Genomic DNA, 23,127 nt, shown 5'->3' on the forward strand with positions numbered 1-23,127 from the left:
CGTTTAGTCAAAAGTAATGCAGATGTCTCTATTCGCTGTGAGCCGATGAGTAGAGGGGATTTGACAGTTTTCGCCATCACTGTTAGTGACAGTTTTGTGTATTTTAACAATTTATCAGAAAAGTACAAGTTTCAAACCGCGAGAGAGCGCTACCGACGAAACCCACAGCCAATAAAAACAGAGGTAACCTCTAAGTTTCACATTAACTTCTTCTTCTTCTTCTCAATGGCCTCTTGCGTAAGCAGTCATCCAGTCGCACGAATTTATATATTAAATATTAAAATTATAATGGACAAAATTAAAAAACATAATTACTTTTACTATTAATTCTGTGTATTCGTTCAGTAATCAGGTTACAATAATATTTCAGTTCATAATTTGTGTTTTTCTAGATAAATATCTATTTTTCTCGTTTTGCATATATCACATACACCAATTTTATCAGAAAAGGACAAGTTTCAAACCGCAAGAGAGCGCTACCGTCGAAACTCACAGCCAATAACTAAAATTGATGTTTTCAGTATAGTGCCACTTTTGCTTTCAAGGTGCGATATGTCCAAAAAAAATACAGTTAATGTGACAAGGTTAAATATGAATTTGAAAATGTAGAGCACTTTAAATATCTCGTGGTCTCAGTTAATGGAACTAATGCTAGAAGCATAGTAATCAATGAAAGAATCTTCTCAATCACTATATATTCTACGAAAAAAAAACAACTAAATAGCTGATTTATATACTCTTTATTGTACATATGAAAAAAAAAATTAATACAAACTTACAATAATTCTTATATACAAGATGTCAATAAAAACCGATACAATTCGATTCTTCACATCAAAAACTTAACCACAAATATTTATTTATTTGAAAATACTAAAAAATGACTTCCTCCATTCTCTACCATCTCAAATGCGGCTTAAATTGAATGATATGTCTGAAACAAAAATATAATATATAAAATATGGCAAAAACATAGACTAATATAGTGATATGCAACCAAAAAAATACAGGCATTAGCTCACCACAGCTTGTTTACATTAAAATGAATTTACTCATCCTCTGTACAATGAAGACAGTAAAACTCCAATTCAATTCAATTAAAATATCAAACAATTTGAATCTAAATCAAATCGAGAAACTAAAGTAACATAACTCTAACATAAAGTAATATCTATCCATCTTCTATGTAAAAGGTATATTTAATAAAATTTTAAAAATCCCAATGGATTAAATAAAATAGGTTCATTCGGAACGTTTTCGGACCTATCAGTCCATCATCAGTGAATTCATATATACTTGCTAACTAGCCCCAGATCCAAACAATGGTTGTACTTATAATTCAATCTACATTATAGTATTGTGAAATTGGAAAGGCTAAACGCCGATGTTATTGGCAGACCTCGTTGGCCCAAGATGGTTGATAGGGTTCTCGTTTAGAGTCTGACCATGTTCCCGGAGGTATTCTTTTAACATAGGCGTTTAGCCTTTCCAATTTCACAACACTATAATGTAGATTGAATTATTAGTACAACCATTGTTTGGTTCTGGGGCTAGTTATCAAGTATATACGAATTCACTGATGATGGACTGATAGGTCCGAAAACGTTCTGAATGAACCTATTTTATTTAATCCATTGGGATTTTTAAAATTTTATTAAATATACCTTTTACATAGAAGTGAAGATCCAAAAAAGAAAATTAAAATGGTATGGACACATTAACACAATGGATCAAGGAAGACTACCAAAGCAGGTGATGGAATCAAAAAGATATGGTAAAAGAAGGAAAGGGAGGCCAAGGAAGAGATGGATCGATCAGATTATAGAAATTGGACAGGAAAAAAGAAAAACACTTCAACAAATGAAAGAGTTAGCAAAGGACCGCAAGATATGGATAGAAGATGAATAAAACCTCCGACGCCCCTGAGGGGCATAAGGAGTTTCAAGAAAGAAGAAGACATAGAAGTGGTTTTTACTTCATGTTAGAGTTTTTTAACTATATGGTATACAGCCAACCCAGGGAACTACCCCTTTTAGTTTAAAGTAACAGAATTTAGTGTGTAAACAGTTTCATATGACAGTTTATATTTTAACCAAAAATCTTACATAACGTTCTATGGGACAACATGAGTTTGACACTTATGGTACAGATAGTTATCTTTGTTTCACAGTCTTAAAGAGAAACAGTATAGCCGGTAGCTGCTGTGGTAAATACATATATGTTTTTTATTCGGCAACAGCGCTTTCCTGCTAAACTTGACGGTAGCGAAAAAACTAATAAATTTTGAGGAAAAATGTGTTGAATTTGTGTGTCGTCAACTTTGTTCCATTGGCTTATGGTGTTATTAAATATATGACGTGGATGTCTAATTGTTTGAATTGGACCATACTTACTTATCTAACTTTTCCCAGAAGATCATAAGAGCAGCCCTATCCAAATGCCTTTTCGTCCTCGATAGTTGTATGACTGTCACAGCCCACTTCTCCACATTGGGGTCGATTTTAATTTCATCATACTTTAAATGGAAAGCAGCAACTAAAATTTGAAAAAGTAAAAAAAAAGAATGTGGGTGTACTTTGTACGCATGTAAGAAGTTATACTTCTATTATATGATTTCAACGAAATAAATATAGGTACTTAAAACAGTTTATATATATACAGGCTATACACTCCGTGCGGAGTTGGAGCCACTCTTATTGAGCTCATTGACTCATTTATTGTGGTGAGTCACTCCACATTCTTTCTTCTCTCAAGTTAACTAGTCTAATCTAGGGTTCCTCTTTGCGTCCTCTGTTATTTTCCTCCATATATCCCGGTCCTGTATTTTCTGTCTCCATCTTGGCACTTCCAATCTTTTTATGTCCTCCAATACCTGGTCTTCCCACCTGCTTTTTGGTCTTCCTTTCGCCCTTCTTATATTTGGGTTCCGCATTGTAACTTTTCTTACATCTTTTTCTTCTCCCATTCTTCTTAAGTGTCCATACCACCGTAGTCGCTGGGTTTTTATAGCTTTCACTATGTCCTCACCTCCTAGTATGTCTCTTATTTCTAAATTCAAGAGCCTTTCATAATCTCCGTGCACTGTTTTCTTTGGTCCATAAATTCTTCTTACCATTGTTCTTTCAAATATTTTTAACATTTTTTAACAATAATTGCTGTTCTGTATACTCGGATTTACGTAACCCTGCTGATTTTTTTGTTTTTTAAAATACTTTTGTACTTATAATATGCTCTATGACCCGCTTGTATTCTGTTGGTAATTTCTATGTTTCTTTCATTTTTGTTGTTAATTGTGACTCCTAGGTATTGAAAATTACTGACTATTTCAAAATTATAATTCCCGATTTTTATATTTCTTTCCTCTGTATCTTTGTTTTTCCTCTCTATTTTCATGTATTTAGTTTTCTCTTCATTTATTGTTAAGCCTCTTTTCACCGCTTCCTTTTCAATTTTTCTGGTTATGTCATCTAAGGTTCTTTTGTCTCTCGCCAGCACCGCTAGGTCATCAGCATATGCTACTATCTGGACTGAATTGTTGGTGATCGTCCCATTGAGTTTGCACGTCTTAATTATGGCGTCTAAAGTTATGTTAAAGAGCGTAGTTGACAGCCCATCTCCTTGTCTTACTCCTGCATTGTATTCGAATTCTTCTGTTGTTCCTTCCTGCGTTAATACGGATGCCTTTGATTCTTTCATCGTCATTTCCACGAGTCTTATCATCTTTCCAGGCACTTCTATATTCCTCATATCGTTTACTACTTCTGGCCTCTTAATACTGTCAAATGCTTGCTTGAAGTCAATAAAGAGGATATGCAGCCACATGTCATATTCATAGAATTTCTCGACTGTCTGAGTCACTATGTGTATGGCATCTACGGTAGATCTTCCTTTCCTAAAACCATTTTGATAATCCCCTATTTTTATATCTGTATGCTCCATCAATCGTTTATTTATCATTGTGGTCAAGATCTTATAAACCACATTTAGAAGAGTAATGCCTCTGTAGTTTTCACAAACTTTTGGGTTTCCTTTTTTAAATATCGGAATAATTAACCCTTTTTCCCATTCTTTAGGCATTGATTCTTTTATCCAAATCTGTTTAATCAGGTTATACAATCTTTGCTGTGTTGCTGTCCCTCCATGTTTAATCAACTCATTAACTAAACAGTCTGTTCCCCCTGCTTTATTTTGTTTTAGTTGGCTTATCACTTCGTTAAATTCTTCTGCCGTTGGTATGTTTTGTTCAGGCCGTTCTTCTTCTGTTATTTCCAAAACTTCATCTTCATTTGCTTGTATGTTTTCTTGCGTTAAGAGATTTTTGAAATAATTTTGCCACTCTTTCTTTTCTATTGTTGCCATATTTAATTTTTTATTTTGCTTGTTAATATATTTATACAGCTTGCCGTTGTTTTTTGTATCTTTTTCCAGTGCATCCATGGTTTCTTCAATCCACCTCACCTTTTTGTGTTTTATTAGTTTTGTGGTATCACCTCTGATTTTTTGGTATATTCTGTAATCATCTGTGCATCCCGTTCTTAACCATTTGAGTCTTGCTGATTTTTTCTTCTTTAATATTTCTTCGCACTCATTGTCGAACCAGTCATTCCTTTTCTCTACATATTTTTTTCCTAGCACTGTATTTGCTGTGTTTTCTATACTTCTTCGTATATTTTCCCAGTCTGTTTCAATGTTTTCATTTTCTACATTTTCCAATAGTTGTTGTTCCATTTCTTGTTGATATTGCCGTTTCTTTGTTTTTAACTCTTCTATTCTCCATCTTTTCCTTTTGTTTTCTTTTTTCTCCATATCTAACATTCTTAGCTTAAGCTTTGCTATTACAAGGAAGTGATCAGATCCCACATCCGCGCCTCGATATGACCTTACATCTTGGATCATTCTTGTTCTCTTTTTATTTATTAGAACATGATCAATTTGGTTTCCTGTATTTCTTCCTGGAATAAGCCATGTTATTTTATGCTCTAGCTTGTGCCGAAATTTAGTACTTACTACAAACATATTCATATCTTAACTTAAAACAGTTTATTTGTATTAAAAAAGAATGTGTGTACTTTGTACGCACGTAAGAAGTTATACTTCTATTATATGTTAACGACGTTCTACACCTTCGTTCCGGGGTATGCCTTTCAGAGGAAAGGGGGGGGGGAACTTATATGCAAGCGAAAGTTGGTAACAATGTATTTATAGCAGAATACTCAAATCATATGTTTCAGTATTGAATACTTTATAAAAAATAAATTAAAAATAAATGGTACGGTAAACAGTCCTCATTATTTAATGTTATTCCTTACAAAAAAAACCTTTCATTTAAGCACAAATAATTAAAAATCGTAAATTTGGGTCAAAAGTTATTAACTTTTTAAAAATTCCCATAAGAGCCCATGTTAAAACTTAACTTTGACCCTTAATAGTAATTATACGGCACGGTAAAACAATTTTTAAAAAATCAAGTCTTAGTTTTTTGAAGTAAACTATAACATACTAAAATTTCATGCAAATCCTTAATTCTTTGCCGAAGGTGTAGAACGTCGTTAAAAATTTTGTTTTAATTTTTTTAAACACCAAACTAATTTTGTGCTTACCGCTTTCCAAAAATAAAAAAAAAAGTATAGGATTGCTCCGGATTCGAACTCAAGACCTCTCGATATCTGGTCGAATGCTATACCAAACACGCTACGAGGACTGTGTCTGTATCGGTTCGGACGTACCTAATGACAATTCACGGTAACAAACAGACGAGGTGAAGTATAATAAATATACAATAAATGTTTTAATAATATTCATCTTACTCCTGATGAAGACAAATCCAAAGACACAAAAATTATAATAAATATATTTACTAAAAACACTAATATATTCTTTTCACACTTTTTCTTGCACTGATATATTTATACCTAACTAGAAAGATTTAGCATTTAAACGCCATACTGTCTGTGTGCGCATGCGCGCAGTATTATGAAATTTTACTCTCAATCGCGCCCAAAGAAGTATAACTTTAAAAAATTTTAAAAAAATTAATAACAATCGTCCGTCCGTGTCCGGATTCGAACCAGGGACCTCCGCGTTACGTAGTCGAATGCTCTGCCAACAACCCATTAGGGTTTTGTTTTGACGGCTGCTCGGACGTAATTACAAACGACGGTGACAAATAAATCAAGTGATGTATAATTGAGCATGGATATACAGGGTGTTTCATTGCTAAAGTAACATACGTTAACTCTAGAAAGAGGATACTTAGGCGGTCTCAAAAATACTATACTTAATGGGTCTTACTCCATTAATAACAAAGATAGTGGGTGTTTTACCTATTTTGCCATTTTCTTAATTGGTTCATAACTTTTTGACCACACTGTATATTTATTTTATATTTGGCACGCAAATATCATTTAAGGCGTACAATAAATTAATTTATTGGAAAAATATTGGAAAAATATTCCGACCCCAAAACAACACCCTGTACATTAATTTTTTTAAAATGAATTTTTCAGTTGAAAAGAGGATAAAAAACTAAATGCAGTAGTATACTTTGAATTTTCGGCAAAATGATTTTTCTGGTGAAATTTGGAATTTGAATTCTGAAATTAAGTGAATTGCGAGAGCTCTAAGTAGAAAAAATTGAAATACAGCTTACAACTTGTCAAACACAGTGTATATTGATTTTATATTTAACACGCGAATAATCTGTTAGGTGTCCAGTCAATTAATTTAATTACAATTATAAAAAATCCAGGTCCGGATTAAAAAATATTGTATAAATGTTCCAACCCAAAAAAAACACCTTGTATATTAATTTTTTTTAAAATGGATTTTGCATTTGAAAAGAGGATGAAAAACAAAATTAGTATATACTTTGAATTTTCGGCAAAATGATTTTTCTGGTAAAAATTTGAATTTGAATTCTGAAATTATGTGAATTGCGAAGCTCAACGTAACATAAATTAAAATATGACTTAATTTTAATTAATACCATAATTTAATCTAAATTGGTAAAATATTAACATTTGCACACATAACAATAATTTTTGATGACCCCCTCTGTAGCTCAGTGGTAAGAGCGCCTACCTTTGGATCGAAAGGTCCGAATGGTCGTGACTTCGAATCTCACCAGGGTCAGAAATTTTTCGTTTATTATAAATTAATAAATGAAAATAGTTTCTGCCCTTGCGGTATCGGTACTCACTGGAGGGACCTTAGACGTTCGGATGCAATGAGCGTCTCTTTGCAAAGACAATGACGTCGACTTTGCAATGTAACAAGACACTTACTCAACACACACAGTATACAGTACACATGACGCTAGGTACCTAATTACAAAAATTTACCGTACCTACGTATAAAAAAATAAATGGTGGTAATTTTGAATAAGTACTTTAGTTTTGAATAGTGATTATGCTGCAAATTTTCGCTGTTTTGTTATAATTTTTAGCTATTTTGTTGATTAAAGTGATGTATTCTTTATTGACCCTTTATTATTTATTCATTAGATGAATATTCGCCAAAAACTATTTTTCACACATAATAAAAAAACACTAAAATATTAATATTTTACCAATTTAGATTAAATAATGGTATTAATTAAAATTAAGTCGCATTTTAATTTTTTCTACAAGAGCTCTCGCAATTGACATAATTTCAGAATTCAAATTCAAAATTTTACCAGAAAAATCATTTTGTCGAAAATTCAAAGTATACCACTATTTTTTTTCATCCTCTTTTCAAATGCGAAATCCATTTTAAAGAAAATTAATATACAAGGTGTTTTTTTGGGTCGGAATATTTACACAATATTTTTTAAACCGGACCTGGATTTTTTATAATTGTAAATAAATTAATTGATTGGACACCTAAAAGAATATTCGCGTGTTAAATATACAATCAATATACAGTGAGGTTGACAAGTTGTAAGCTGTATTTCAATTTTCTTCTACTTAGAGCTCTCGCAATTCACTTAATTTTTCCGAATTCAAATTCAAAATTTCACCAGAAAAATCATTTTGCCGAAAATTCTAATTATACCACTAAATTTATTTTTTCATCCTCTTTTCAACTGAAAAATCCATTTTAGAAAAATTTAATGTACAGGGTGTTGTTTTGGGGTCGGAACATTTTTCCAATATTTTTTAATCCGGATCTGGATTTTTTACAATTGTAAATAAATTAATTTATTGTACACCTTAAATGATATTTCCGTGCCAAATATAAAATAAATATACAGTTTGGTTAAAAAGTTACGAACCAATTAAGAAAATGGCAAAATAGATAAAACACCCAGTATCTTTGTTATTAATGGAGTAAGATCCATTAAGTATGGTATTTTTGAGATCGCCTAAGTGTCCTCTTTCTACAGTTAACGTATGTTACTTTCCCAATGAAACACCCTGTATAATGAAGCAGGATTATAAAATTTCACTCTCGATCGTAAAGAAGTATAACTTCAAAAAAACATCATTGATATACAAATGGTGGTCTCCATAACTACAAGTTCACTTACTTTTATCGAAAATTTCAACAGGGGTATCCCAAGGGTACCCTTTAAATTGCCAGGCAGGCCCCATCACCCACACTGCGACAACTCTGTCCCAATCGCTAGGGCTTAACTTTGCTGGATTGTCCACCACTCTGTAAGGCACTGTTTGTCCGTTTCTATGCCTCTGAATTAGAACCTCGTTGTCCCTTTTACCACCTTCGGCTCTCTTCTGTTCTGTGGTTACAAATCTGGAAGAATAAGAAAGTTACTATAAGTTATCGAAAAAAAAAAAAATGGTAATTAGAGCAGGCCTTGAAATAAGCCTTCCTTCTTTTTGGTGGTTCGTTCTGAATAGCACAGAAGAGAAGATAGAATCCCTTAATAAAACGATAGACGACATTGAAGACAATTTTATGAAGAACAAACTAAAACAAAGTAAGAATAAGACATGGATGACGACAGAGATTCTACAGCTGATGAAAGAAAGAAGGAAAAACAAGAACGATAACTCTAAGTATAAAACATTACAAGATACAGAGAACAGGGTTGAAAAAAAAACATGTTTTTTTAATTTTATTCAAAACACATGTTTTTTTTTGTTTTAAACGTTTTTTTTTTGTTTTAAACATGTTTTATTTTGTTTTTAAATTTCATGTTTTAAACAAATAAAACATGTTTAAAACACATGTTTTTTATTTTAAACATTTTTTTTGTTTTAAACATGCGTTTTTTTGTTTTAAACATGCGTTTTTTTATTTTAAATTTTATGTTAAAAACAAATAAAACTTAGAAAAAAACATTGTTTATATCATATTTTCTTAAACATAACATTAATAACTTTGATTTTAATTTTTCTTTAACATAATAATGTAGATAAGAAAACCAATTGCAACTAGGAGCTATTACCTGGGGAACCCCAGACTATTTACTATTTATAAATTCGCATTGCAAGTTGGCTATTGCAATAACGCCTACTGTAAGTTATTTTGTGGTGTTTAGTGTTTTTGTAAAACATGCGAATGGCGAATTTTTGTTGCAAATTTTTGTACGTGATACGAAGGAGTGTATGGAAATGGCTTTGACCCCAGCTCATTTTTTGATAAATGTGTTTGATAAGCGCTTTAGTGGAAATAAACTTATCATCCATTCATCATAAATTATCATTCAGAAACATTGCCAATTATTATTAATTTTACCAGGCAAAGTGTGTACCCTTTAGACCATATCGCACCTCCGCTAAAAAAGAGTTACAACTCAAAAACGTTGTTTTGAGAAAATCGATGTTAAAGATTTTAGTTCAGTTAAACATATATTTGTCAGTTCCATGACTAAATGCAAGTTGATATGTTATTTTAGTGTAAATGGGGATATATTAGCTCAGTGTTATTGGTGCATTATTTTTCTCAGAAATTTAAATTTTTGCAGTTCATAGTGAAAAAATAGAAACATGCCGATATTGTGACACTTTTTTAGAACAAGATATTATCATCTTAAAAATCCAAATTATATTCCAAAAATAGTTTAAAAAAATATACTTACATATTCAAAAAAACTGGCTCAACTCAAAATGTAACACTACGCCGCACCACCCAAAAGTACTTTCCTCGTTTACAACTTCGAAAAAACTGTCACAACACAAAAAAGAACAGTATTTTACTTATTGCAATAATCAGATATAACTAATAATTCACAAAAAAACTGTCACAATTCTAAATGTGACTCTTTTCAGGATTAAGCACTACGTGTCAACTGTTATAAAGTCAAAGGTGACACTGTACAGGAATGCACGCTGAGCTAACCTGTAAAAAACAAAAGTGTCACATCGCCATCTCGCGGTAAATAGTTCAAATATAAGAGTGACGCTTTTATGGAAGAAAGTATGACTTATTTTAATACTTGTAGCATGCTCATCTCAATAATGGCGATTTTTGAGTTGTGACTCTTTTTTAGAGGAGGTGCGATATGTTTTCTAAACATTTAATTGAGAATGTAATACCATAGAAATGGTCGCGTTATATGAAAAATATAAATACTACAGCATTGGAACTTGCTCAACAGCTCCACACAGCTAATGCATCGTCAGCCAACATAGAAAGACTCTTCCCCTCAACATACGGTTTACCATTCCAAACTATGTAATCGGCTAGTCAATGTCTAAGCTGCTATGTTGGTTTCAATTTTTAAAGAGCTTAATTGCATCAGTGATGACGTGACTGATCAGATATCAGATTAGTAATTTTAGATTACAAGATTACTATGAGACTGGAACAGTTTCGAGAAATTTATTAACTCTTGTACGCAAAATGTTTTAGTGAAAATTTTCCAATTTTTGTTAAGTTCCGGTATTTAATAAATAAATAATACATATGTATGTTAAAAAGTTTGTATAATGTATTTGAGAATTTTTTTCATATTAAACGAAAAGTTTTCGTTTATAAATTCGCAAAGTCTGTGTGTTATTGCGTCGCCGCTCCTGCAATACTTGGAGCAGATTTATTGATGGATTCTTATGTAGTTTTGTCTTCTGAATCCGAATCTGAAAACGGCATTTCCAATATCTCTAACCGTCTTCGAGATAATCGACCTCAAAGTCTAAAATGTGACGTCACAATCCTTTTATTTTCCGCCGACACACTAAACGTCAGCTGAAATCGTTTATAGTAAGTAGGCTAGTTTTTTTAATCTGAATTTGTTAAGCAAAGCATAGGTTATTTACATTTGAGTTTGACATTTCGTGAATGTCAAACTAAATTTTAAATTAAGTATTAATAAAATATCAATGACATTTGATAGTGAATTTAATTATTATATAAAATAAATAAGATGTTCAAAAATACAATTTGAGTATATTTTGAAAGCAATAATTTACTAATAACTTTACAAAGGTTTATACGAGTATACGGCCTCCCCTTTAATGGGACTACCTAATGATAAATGGACTGTTCCATTTGTTATGAAATGAAAATTGTTATTATAGTCGGTTCGCTAAACTCGGACACAACTGGCTAGTGATTTTAGTAGGTAATTTTTTTTTGTTTTTTGTCAATTTTGCCGAAATTGACAAAATTACTAATTATTTAGTAATTATTAACTATTTAGTAATTATTTTTTTGTCGAATTGTCAAAATTACTGACTAAAATCACTAGCCAGTTGTGTCTGAGTTTAGCGAACCGAATATATGAAATGTGGTTTGGAATAAAAAATTATGGTCTTATATGTGCATCCTTCTAATGGAAAAAAATATTTGAAAATATTTCTCAAATTATGAATACCAACATTTTCATTTATAACTCTTTTATTTTTAATTTGATTCAGAAAAGTTATTCTTAATAAAAAGCTCTTCATGGTCTACGATTTATGATGCAACTATCATATTATATCAAATTTTATTAATTTTATACGAGATATATAAAAAATATGAATTTCGATCAAGAGTAAAGTGCCTTTATAAAATTTTACATATTATGAATTAAAATACGTAAATAAACAAAGTTTTCGTTATGATAATGCTCGCATTTTCAGCTTTTTATTTATTATTTTAATAAAGAAAATGAAAAAAACGCTTGTTTAATTTAAGTGTTTTAAACTGTTTTAAACAAAAACTGTTTTAAACATAAACAAATGTTTAAAATATGTTTAAAACAAAATGTTTAAAACGAAATAACCCTCACAGAGAAAGATCAGAGAAGTCAAACAGAAAGAAGTGGAGAAAATTGCCAAGAAATCGAAATTCTACAAAGTAAATACGACATACGACTTCAACGTACATAAGGTAAGAGAAATTACAGGCAGATGTAAAAACAGAAGAGTAAGTAAACTTGTTAATGACAATGGAGAGGGGTGATCGTGGACAAAGAGAGTATTGATAATACCTGGAAAAATTACATACGAAATTTATTTTTTGATGAGCGAGAGAACCAGTCCCCAATACATACGGAAACAGGACCACCTATACTAGTGGCAGAAATAAAAGCATCCATAATATCACTAAAAGAAGGGAGAGCGAATTTTTGTTTTCAAAAAATTTGAATAGTCCGCTTATATAGCATTTTCAATGTATATAATACCACAGAACCGGTTCGTATACTGGAATATGACTAAAAAACTATTTGTATTTGTATTTGTACATATTTGTAAATTCGTATTTTTGTGTAAATAAATGATTTTGTAATTCTTTAATTCTACTTTTTTTTCTGCATAGATAAATTATCTATTTATAAAAATTGCATTGTTATTAAGGGTGGTTTTTAAGGGTTGAAATATTATATTATATCCTTTATCATAAAACAATCATTATTTAACCAATCAAAACCAAATTTTACCCATATTAAAGTTTACAATGTTTTTATATAATTTTTGACAATAAGGGGTAGTTTACACCCATAAAAATAATCAACGTCCTTGAGCATGATGAGCCCAAATGAAGTACAGGGTGAGATGATCCTAATCCCAAATTTTTATGTGAATCGATGCAAGCCGAAATTATTCTTTTAAGATAAGTCAATTTTTTATATATACATAGCTCCAACAAGGGTGGTTGTAAGGGTTGAAATATTATGATATATCTTAAAGCATAAAATAATCATTATGTAACTAATAAGAAGCAAATGTTGACAATATTAAAGTTTAAAACGGTACTTTATAATTTTTTACAATTAGGAGTAGTTTTCACCCTTAAAAAACCAAAAGCGTACAACGGCTCAATATAGAAAATGAACTAGAGGGTGAAATGAGCTTAATCCCAAATTTTTGTACAAATCGATGCTGGACGAAAAAATTGCGAGGTTTTGCCATTTTTTCAGTTTCATTTCCTCGACTATATCTGTTCAAGTCTAAACACACCTTACCTTAAGTCTTGAAGCATATCCTTGACATTATACATAGTTATCAATGAATTGGTTCCAGCAGGTATGATGATGATGGGGGTTCTTGAAACTTTTTTTGCTCCACCTGAAGGGGGTCTGGCTGCACTTATAGGAAGAGGTGTTGTTGGCTGAGCAGGTATTGGACGATTCGCTTTCGCTGATCCCTCAGTGACAGATTTCAAAGACATACCGTGGTATGTGCCCATAGTATTGATCTCAAAACCTTCGGTTTCTGTTGCGATAAAAGAAAAAAACGTTAGTAACTTATCATACACTTCAGTGTTATTGAAAATAATGAACAGGGAACCAAAAAAAATACACTTCTCCAAGAAATTAACGCATCACCTTAAAAATGGGTCATTTTGATGTCTCGAATTTCCTAAACCAGTTGTCTGATTTTTGAAGTTATACTTCTTTGGGCGCGATTTCATTGAGGGTGAAATTTTATTAATCTGCGCGCATGCGCACACAGACAGTATGGAGTTCGTTACTAAATGTTTTAATTTATTAGTGTTAGTAATATATTAGTGTATTTAAATATATTTTTCTACAAACGTGTTAAAAATGCAATTTATAGCACTCCATAGGAGCGTTAAAAATTCTACTTTAAAGCACCAGTGCTTTAAAATTTTTAAGGCACTGCAGTTAAAAGTGAATTGTCAAACTGTGAAACGTCAAAATATTTACATTTCATTTATTAACATTAATATTAATAATGCAACTTGCGCAATTTGAAAAAGGTGGTTTAAAAGGTTTTTTAAAATTTAATTTAAACTGTATTATTGCATTTTTAATACGTTTGTAGAAAAAAACTATTAAAATTTGTTAGAATATACAAAAATAAAAGTAGATTCTGATGTTATTCTATAGTTGTTATGATTTGCGTATTGACAGTATAGGCAGTTTTGATGTAATATAAGAAAAATATAAAAATAGAATGTCAGTCAAGTTCAAGTAAACGTTTTTGTAGGTATTGTCCTGTAATTGAGAATGAATAAATTATAATTGTTGATATTATATAAGACGTTTGTAGAAAAAATATTATGATATACGTGTTAAAAAGTACATTTTTATGGCACTCATGTGAATTGCAGAATGAGCGAAGCGAATCTTTCACACGAAACTTTCACATAGGTGCCTTAAAATTGTACTTTTAACATTTATATCATAAATAACTATTATAATTTTTGTGTATTTGAACTTGTCTACCTCGGGAATAAGAATAAATAATATTTAAAGTATTTTATAATCAACTTCGTCTGTTTGTCACTATGTCTGAGAAATCTTGTAGCCCGGATAAAGAAAAGGGTATAGCTCAGTGGTAGAGCATTGGACTGGAGATCAAGAGGTCCCCGGTTCGAATACTGGTGTTTTCTAATCTTTTTTTAATTTTTGGTATTGTTTTAATAAAAATTTTTGGAAAGTAGTAAGTAAAAATGAATTTAATCTTTAAATAAAATACAAATAAACTGTCCGAAAGTATATTTATTTCATTGAAATCATATTTAGAAGTATAACTTCTTACGTGCGTACAAAGTACACACACATTCTTTTTTTAATATGCTATAGCCTAATTCTTTAACAATATCGCTGTATGGTTCTTTTCATGAGGATTTTTCAGTGCGTCACAAATGATAGAAAAAAAGGTAAGTCCGTGATAATATACATTTATAACATTTATTCTAACATGACATTTTAGTTAAATCTGACAGTTGTCAAATTTTATTTGCAATTGGGCATAAAAACAAATCAATTGTCTTTATTGCATTTATAAAATGGTATTTTTTTTGATTTGTATAGTCTTATAAATTGTACAGATTATATTCGTAGATATATTATATAATTAGTAAATAAATTTTTTCTATTATAGCGCCATCTATCGACAACTAGAATAATCACCGAACTAGAATAATTACCAAAGTAATCACCGACGTGCCTTTTTTTCTGTGATATACAATTTAATGCGTTAGAAAGAAATCGAAAAACTGTGACGCACTGAAAAATGCTCATGAGAAAAAGTATAATAATATTGCTGTTACACCGGTAAATTGTCATTGTATGCCGAGTGAACCAATCAAACTGTGTTTCTTTCTCAAAGTTCGCAACACTCTTTGGAATATTTTAGCATTTATAAAATACAGAAATTAAAGCCCATCATCCTTAGGATTTTTTAACATTCTGTTTTTTGATTTATTCGCTTATGTTGGAGAATAAAAAAGTTAGGTACTTTAACAACTAGGCATTTTTTCATCAATACAGGGTGTTTTTAAATAAGTGTGACAAATTTAAAGGGGTAATTCTGCATGAAAAAATAATGGCAGTTTGCTTTATAAATGTATGTCCGCAAATGCTTAGTTTCCGAGATCGGTGGGTTAAAGAATGGAAACTTATTTCGAATACTTTGTAAGTAAGTGTTGACATGTTTTATTTTTTGCAAGAAAACGGCGCATCGTATGAAAAAAACTGAAGATAGATTTTTGTCACAAATTGAACGAGGAATTCAAAAATGATTTTTAATTTTAAAAGCTCAGTTACATACTATTTTTTTCTTTAATAAAATACAGACCATTACCTGTATGGGTGCCAATGGTGAATATAAAATTCTTAATTGTATGTCACAAAATGCGCAATAACTACCTCTTAATACCCACCAAATTTCATTTGCATATCTCAACCGGTTTTAGATCAATAAATAAATCATCAGTTTGTAAGAAAATTTTTAACACCCCGTATCTCGGAAACGAAGCATTTGAGGAGAAAATTACCCCTTGAAGTTTGTCACACTTCTTTAAAAACACCCTGTATTGATAAAAAGCATGGTTAGTTGTTAAAGTATCCAACTTTTTTATTATCCAACATAAGCGAATGAATTAAAAAACTCAATTTTAACTAAACCTGATGCTATAGTTGGGTTTTAATTTCAGTATTTTATAAAAGCTAGAATATTCCATAGGGTGTTGCGAACTTTGAGAAAAATCACAGTTAGATTGGTACACCCAGTATACAATGGCACCCGGTATACACCCTTTATATACACCCGCTAGCATCTAAACATTCCGTATATGTATTTGGACCATAGGAGTTTTCTATTGGTTCGTTACAGCACGCGGTCATATTTCAACCAATAGGCGGCGAGGTCCCAAACGCATATACGGAATGTTATTCGGTTCCAAATTCATATACGGAATGTTAAATATTCGTACACCGAAAAAGATAAGTTTTTTTAGAGTCTTTTAAAAGGAGATTGATTTTAAAATACTTGTTACTGTATTATCAAATAAAAATAAAACAATTATAGTATTTCGAATGTTATTTGGTGCGAAATTCATATGCGGAATGTTAATTATTCGTAGACCAAAAAATGGGACTTTTTATTAATCAGTTAAAGGAGACTGATTTTAGAATACCTATTTTATTCATGTATTATTAAAGAAAAAGAAAACAATGATTAGGTACCTATTTGGTGCGAAATTCATAAATGGGATGGTATAGATTTGAGAGACATATTTCTTTAGTTGATTAAGGTTTCGCTTTCTCAGAATTTTTAATGACTTGCACGTGTTGTTAAGTATGTTTAGATCTGTTTCAGCTATTCAATTCAATTCTGTTGAAGTTTAGGGCTGTGTGCTATCAAACGAAAATAAATGTTAACTTGGTTATAACGTTTGCGGTTGTGTTTTAAATATTATTTATTCTATAAAATATTGTATATTTACATAATGGATTTGCCAAAAATTTTAAATACATTGTAATCAATGAAAATAAGTACCGAGTCGACATTAGAAATGAAGAAGACATGAATAAATGGCTAAATGAATACAAAAGTATTTATTTTTCAAGCTGGAGAGCTACACATACGAAAAAAATACTATAATTGTTTTATTTTTATTTAATAATACAGTAACAAGTATTTTAATATCAATCTCCTTTTAAAAGACTCTAAAAAAACTTATCTTTTTCGGTGTACGATATTTAACATTCCGTATATGAATTTGGGACCGACTAACATTCCATATATGCATTTGGAACCTCGCCACCTATTGGTTAAAATATTACCGCGTGCTGCAACGAACCAATATAAAACTCCTATGGTCCAAATACATATACGGAATGTTTAGATGCCACCCGCTATATAAAGAATAAGGCTATAACATATTAAACAATCTGAAAATGCGAGCATTATCATAACGAAAACTTTATTTGCGTATTTTATTTCATAAATATGGAAAATTGCTATTATTAAAAGTTGTTTAGAATTAAAAATTATGTTTTAACGTGCAATTATATCATTTTAATTTAAATATTTTGAACTATAAAGGTACTTTACTCTTGATCCATATTCATATTTTTTATATATCTCGTATAAAATTAATAAAATTTGATGATGGTTGCATCATAAATCTTAGAGCATGAAAAGCTTTTTATGAAGAATAACTTTTCTTCGTCAAATTAAAAATAAAAGAGTTATAAATGAAAAGGTTGTTGGTATCCATAATTTGAGAAAAATTTTCAAATATTTTTTTCCATTAGAAGGATGCACATATCAGACCATAATTTTTTATTCCAAACAACATTTCATATAGTCGGTTCGCTAAACTCAGACACAACTGGCTAGTGATTTTAGTCAGTAATTTAGCCAATTTGACAAAAAAAAATAATTACTAAATATTTAATAATTACTAAATAATTAGTAATTTTCACAATTTTGGCAAAATTGGCAAATAACTAAAAAATTACCTACTAAAATCACTAGCCAGTTGTGTCTGAGTTTAGCGAACTTACTATAATAACAATTTTCATTTCATAACAAATGGAACAGTCTATTTATCATTAGTTACTCCCATTAAAGGGGAGGCCGTATACTCGTATAAACCTTTTTAAAGTTTTTAATAAATTATTGCTTTCAAAATATACTCAAATTGTATTTTTGAACATCTTATATTTATTTTATATAATAATTAACTTCACTATCACAATATTTTCACTATCAAATGTCATTGATATTTTATTAATACTTCATTTAAAATTTAGTTTGATATTCACGAAGTGTCAAACTCAAATGTAAATAACCTATGCTTTGCTTGACAAATTCAGATTAAAAAAAACTAGCCTACTAACTAGCAACGATTTCAGCTGACGGTTGGTGTGTCGGCAGAAAATAAAATGATTGTGACGTTACATTTTAGACTTTGAGGTCGATTATCTCGAAGACGGTTAGAGATATCGAAATGCCGTTTTCAGATTTGGATTCAGAAGACAAAACTACATAAGAATCCATCAATAAATCTGCTCCAAGTATTGCAGGAGCGGCAACGCAATAACACACAGACTTTTGCAAATTTATAAACGAAAAGTTTTCTTTGAAAATCACTTAAATCGGACAACAGGTTTAGAAAATTCGTGAAATCAAAAATGACCCATTTTTAAGGTGGTGCGTTAATTTTTTGGAGAAGTGTATGATACGAGTAAAATTATTGATTACCTTCTTTTTGTCTGTTGAACCTTTCCTGATCGTATCTGTTGTATACAGAGGGCTGTGCTGTTGCTCTAATAGGTGTAGCTCTAGGTGTAACTTGCGGAGGCTGTTGTGGTGGTCTCTGCCTACCTTCTTCCCTAGCCTTAATACTTGCCAACATGGCAATTATATTTTTAGCAAAAGTCTACAAATGCAAAAGTTTTATAGTTAGCTACGGTTTTTTAATTATTATTATTTCATTACAAAACATAAAAAAAAACGAGATACTCCATATGAATACAAACAACCAAACTTATATGGAATCATCTGATATTTCTTACTATTTCGTGCGAATTTAAAAAAAAACGAACACCCGAAGTCAAACAATATTTATTTTAAAGCAATGTAATAACAAATACATAACAATAAAACAATAAAGTATTTAAAAAACAAATTATTGAAACTAAATGTTTTAAAGTCAATAACATAAAAAATTTCAATGGAAAGCGAATAATGTTTAAATTGTTTTTATTTATTTTTTTTTGTAGTCAATGTTATCACCTCTAGTGCTTATGCAAGCTTCAGTTTGCGTGGGCACGCTCCTAATCAAATTATTTATTTATTTATTTATTTATTTATCAACGGGCAATCACCCAAATGAAAATACAGTATAAACATTAATAACAGGAGATTTATAACCTAACCTAAAGTAAATTTAAAAACTTTAATCATACAAACTAGGAACATTAAATAAATAACAAACATTAACAAAAAATGTACAAAACACAAGGATATCAAGTTATCACGCACAGTTTTTAAGCTGAGCTTTAAATTTATTTGGAAAACTATAACAATCTAAACCTTCCGAATATTGGTTAGCAAATCTAGGTGTTCTGGATATGAAGGAGTTGTGTCCGTAGTTAGTGCGATGCGGTCTAATGTAAAAAGGTTGAATTAGCCTCGTTTGTCTACTGGGAACATGGAGGCTAATTTTCTCCAATAGTTGAGGACTAAAATTATTGGAGTGTAGTATATTATAAAACATTGTGAGATCCTTATGCATGCGTCGGATTTGGAGAGAGGTTATGTTGAGAGACTTTTCTATATTAGAATAGTTAATTTCATCAACCCTCTGATTTTGTTTAAATGCAACAAATCTTAAGAACTTGTGCTGAACTCTCTCAATAGCTAGAATATGGGTGTTATAGTGTGGAGACCAAACACATGAACAGTAATCTAGGTGAGGTTTCACAAGTGAACAATACAATACTTTTATGGATGGGATATTTAGAAAGTATTTTGCACAACGTTTGATAAACCCTAAAAGTTGAAGTGATTTTGAGACAATAGATGAGATATGGGGGATGTAGGATAAGCTGGAATCGAGCACAACACCTAGGTCTTTTATCTGAGATACAGAGTCTAAAGGACAATCCTTAATAGTATAGACATGATTTGCAGGAGTTCCATTTCGACCAAAAACCATTAAGTGACACTTTTTAACATTAAGTTCCATTCCGTTGTTATCACACCAATAGCTCAACCGATCCAAGTCAGATTGTAATTTTTGACAGTCACCATCATTCTCGATTTTCAAATATAATTTTAAATCGTCAGCAAACATTAGGAAAAAAGCAAAGTGGAAACAGGAGGCAATATCATTAACATAGATATTGAATAGAAGGGGTCCAAGGTGTGACCCTTGTGGCACTCCCGAAGGTACCTTAATTTCAAACGATTGAAAACCCTGAACACGCACTATCTGTATTCTTTCAGATAGGTAGGATAACAACCATTCTAAAAGTTCACCCTGGATATCCAGACCCCTCAACTTATTGATTAAAATCTTGTGATTTACCCGGTCAAACGCCTTTGTAAAGTCTGTGTATACAGCATGAACCTGGAAGCCACCTTCAAGAGATTCCACAAGGAAGTCGGTAAATGACAATAAATTAAGTTCAGTGGAGTGGCTAGAGAGAAATCCAAATTGCTGGTCGATAAAACAGCATTTTAAACTTGCTGACAAATAGTCACAAACAAGACTCTCAAAAACTTTGGGAATACAACTCAGAATGCTAATCGGACGATAATTGTTCACTTGAGACTTATCTCCAGATTTTAATATTGGAGTAATAAAGCTAGTTTTCCAGTAGTCTGGGAACATCCCGGTCTTTAATGACAGGTTAAAAATGTGAAAAAGAAGTCTCGAAAGTAAAAAGCTTAAGTGTTTAAGAAAAGAAGGTGGAAGACCATCTGGACCTGGCCCCTTGTTGCTATCCAAAATGGAAAGTTTTTCATATATAGACGAAATAGAAATGACAAATTGAGATATAGTAAATTGTGATAAGTTGATGTCACCAGAATCTAAAATATTATCCTGCAAATCACAATCTCTATCACTATAAGTTTTTGAAAAGTATTCAGCAAACAAATTAACAATTTCTGTACCACTAGAACCAGTGATATTATTATAGTGTACAACTGATGGTATATTAGGTTTGCTATTTTTATTACTAACAAATTTCCAAAAATTTCTAATATTATCCCTGAGAGATGATTCAGTTAATGCAATGTAATCACGATAACATTGTTGTTTTAAGCGTTTACATTGAGCCCTTAATGCAGAAAACTCATTAAAGAGAGTGGGGGATTTAGTTCTTAGATATTCTTTGTGAACTTTCTTTTTCTGAATAATCGTAACTTTGAGATCAGGAGAAAACCACACCGGAAATTTCTTTGCTGAATACTTTTTAACAGGAACATAAAGATCAATTGTTAAGTATATAATATCGTAAAAAATACTGATCATGTCATCAAGAGACTTATTTTTAAACAAATTATCCCAATTAAATTGAGAAAGAAAACTTGTAACATCTAGGACGTTCATCGCATGGAAATCTCTATAAAAAGCATCACCAGTCAGTCCAGGGTTGTTAACACATGATTCACACTTAAATTCAAAAGATATAGGTGGATGATGAATATCCAAAGGAAGTAGGACTATCTCTGCTGTTGATACCTTAGCTTCGCCATCGTCCATGAAAATCAGATCCAGCAAATTGTTGTGTGCATTTTTAATGGAGTTGACTTGATAAAGGTTATGGTATGAACATGAAGCTGAGAGAATCTGTATGGATTCAACTTCACGAGGTGAAGCTCCTGTCAAAGGGGTACCCACTGAAGACATTCCATCCTTGGACCAGTTACAGTAAGGAAGGTTAAAGTCCCCAAGGATACAAAGCTTGTGATCCGGATTTTCATCCGATAGTTTCTCCACATTCTCCGTAAACTCCCAATATTTCTCTGGTTCACTTCGTGGTGGGAAATAAGCAGTAACAATGATGATCTTATTGCTTCCAACTTCAATTTTAACAAACAAATGTTCAACACTGTTACTTGCTAACAAAACTGTGCTAGATATTGTTTTACGGACAGCTATAAGCACCCCACCTCCACGAGAAAAAATGCTTGTTGATAAAGATCTATCCTTTCGGTGGATGTTAAATTAAACATTTTGTTGTGGTAGGTTGCTATATTCTTCAAGAGCAGCTTGTACTAGCCGTGCGGTGTTTTGTGGATTTGTGCGAGCTCTAATTTTTCTTTTAACCATATCCCACAAATGCTCTATAGGGTTAATCTCGGGTGAGCATGCAGGCCACTCCAAACAAGGTATACGTTCTGCTTCAATGATGTTTCTAGTCACTCTAATGGTATGTGCAGGTCCATTATCATGCATGAAAATTAAATTTTCTGCTGTTGCACCTCCCCAGAGCATGACTACAGGGTATCAACATACCTGTGATCAGTTAACGTTGATTGGATGAAAATTAAAGGAGTTTTTTTACGGTATACAATTCCTCCTCAGAACAATACACTTCCCCTTTTATATTTGTGAACAGATCTGACAGTTTTCGTTCTGGCTTGTCTTCCTTGTCCTCTAAATACACGATTTCGTGGGTCATCTGATTTTACACAAATCCTGACTTTTTCTGAAAATAGTACATTTTGTCAATTCGCAATGTTCCAGTTTTGGTGGTGAAGACACCAATTTAGACAATCAATCTTGTGCTGCTTGGATCACTTGTGAACCCATAACTGTCTATTGCTGTATACTTCTTGGCACGAACTCTTCTTCTTATCCTTTCCAAGTGAAACAGTTACAGTTACACCTGTAGCTTCCAAAAGCTGGCTTTGGAGCTGCAGGTGAGAAATGGTTGGATGTCTTCCAGCTGATTGGACAATTAAACGATCATGGCGAGCCGTTATTACTTTTTGGCGACTTTCCCTTACTTTATTTTTGAGCTTTCCTAGTTGCTGTTAC

General features: G+C 31.5%; 1 protein-coding gene across 1 annotated transcript in view; it reads right to left on the bottom strand.

Moving 5' to 3' along the window:
* Positions 1-721: 721 nt before the first annotated feature.
* LOC114335065 (parafibromin) overlaps positions 722-23,127 on the bottom strand; it is a 37,739-nt gene continuing 15,333 nt past the window's right edge. Inside the window, exons 4-8 of the mRNA XM_050651218.1 lie at positions 18,834-19,011; positions 13,334-13,583; positions 8,510-8,733; positions 2,394-2,535; positions 722-934 (exon numbers count right to left, since the gene is read on the bottom strand). Coding sequence (XP_050507175.1) covers positions 898-934; positions 2,394-2,535; positions 8,510-8,733; positions 13,334-13,583; positions 18,834-19,011 — 831 coding nt within the window. The 3' untranslated portion in view covers positions 722-897. The remainder of the gene's footprint in view (positions 935-2,393; positions 2,536-8,509; positions 8,734-13,333; positions 13,584-18,833; positions 19,012-23,127) is intronic.

Source organism: Diabrotica virgifera, chromosome 5, assembly GCF_917563875.1.
Source record: "Diabrotica virgifera virgifera chromosome 5, PGI_DIABVI_V3a".
Taxonomy (NCBI): domain Eukaryota; kingdom Metazoa; phylum Arthropoda; class Insecta; order Coleoptera; family Chrysomelidae; genus Diabrotica; species Diabrotica virgifera.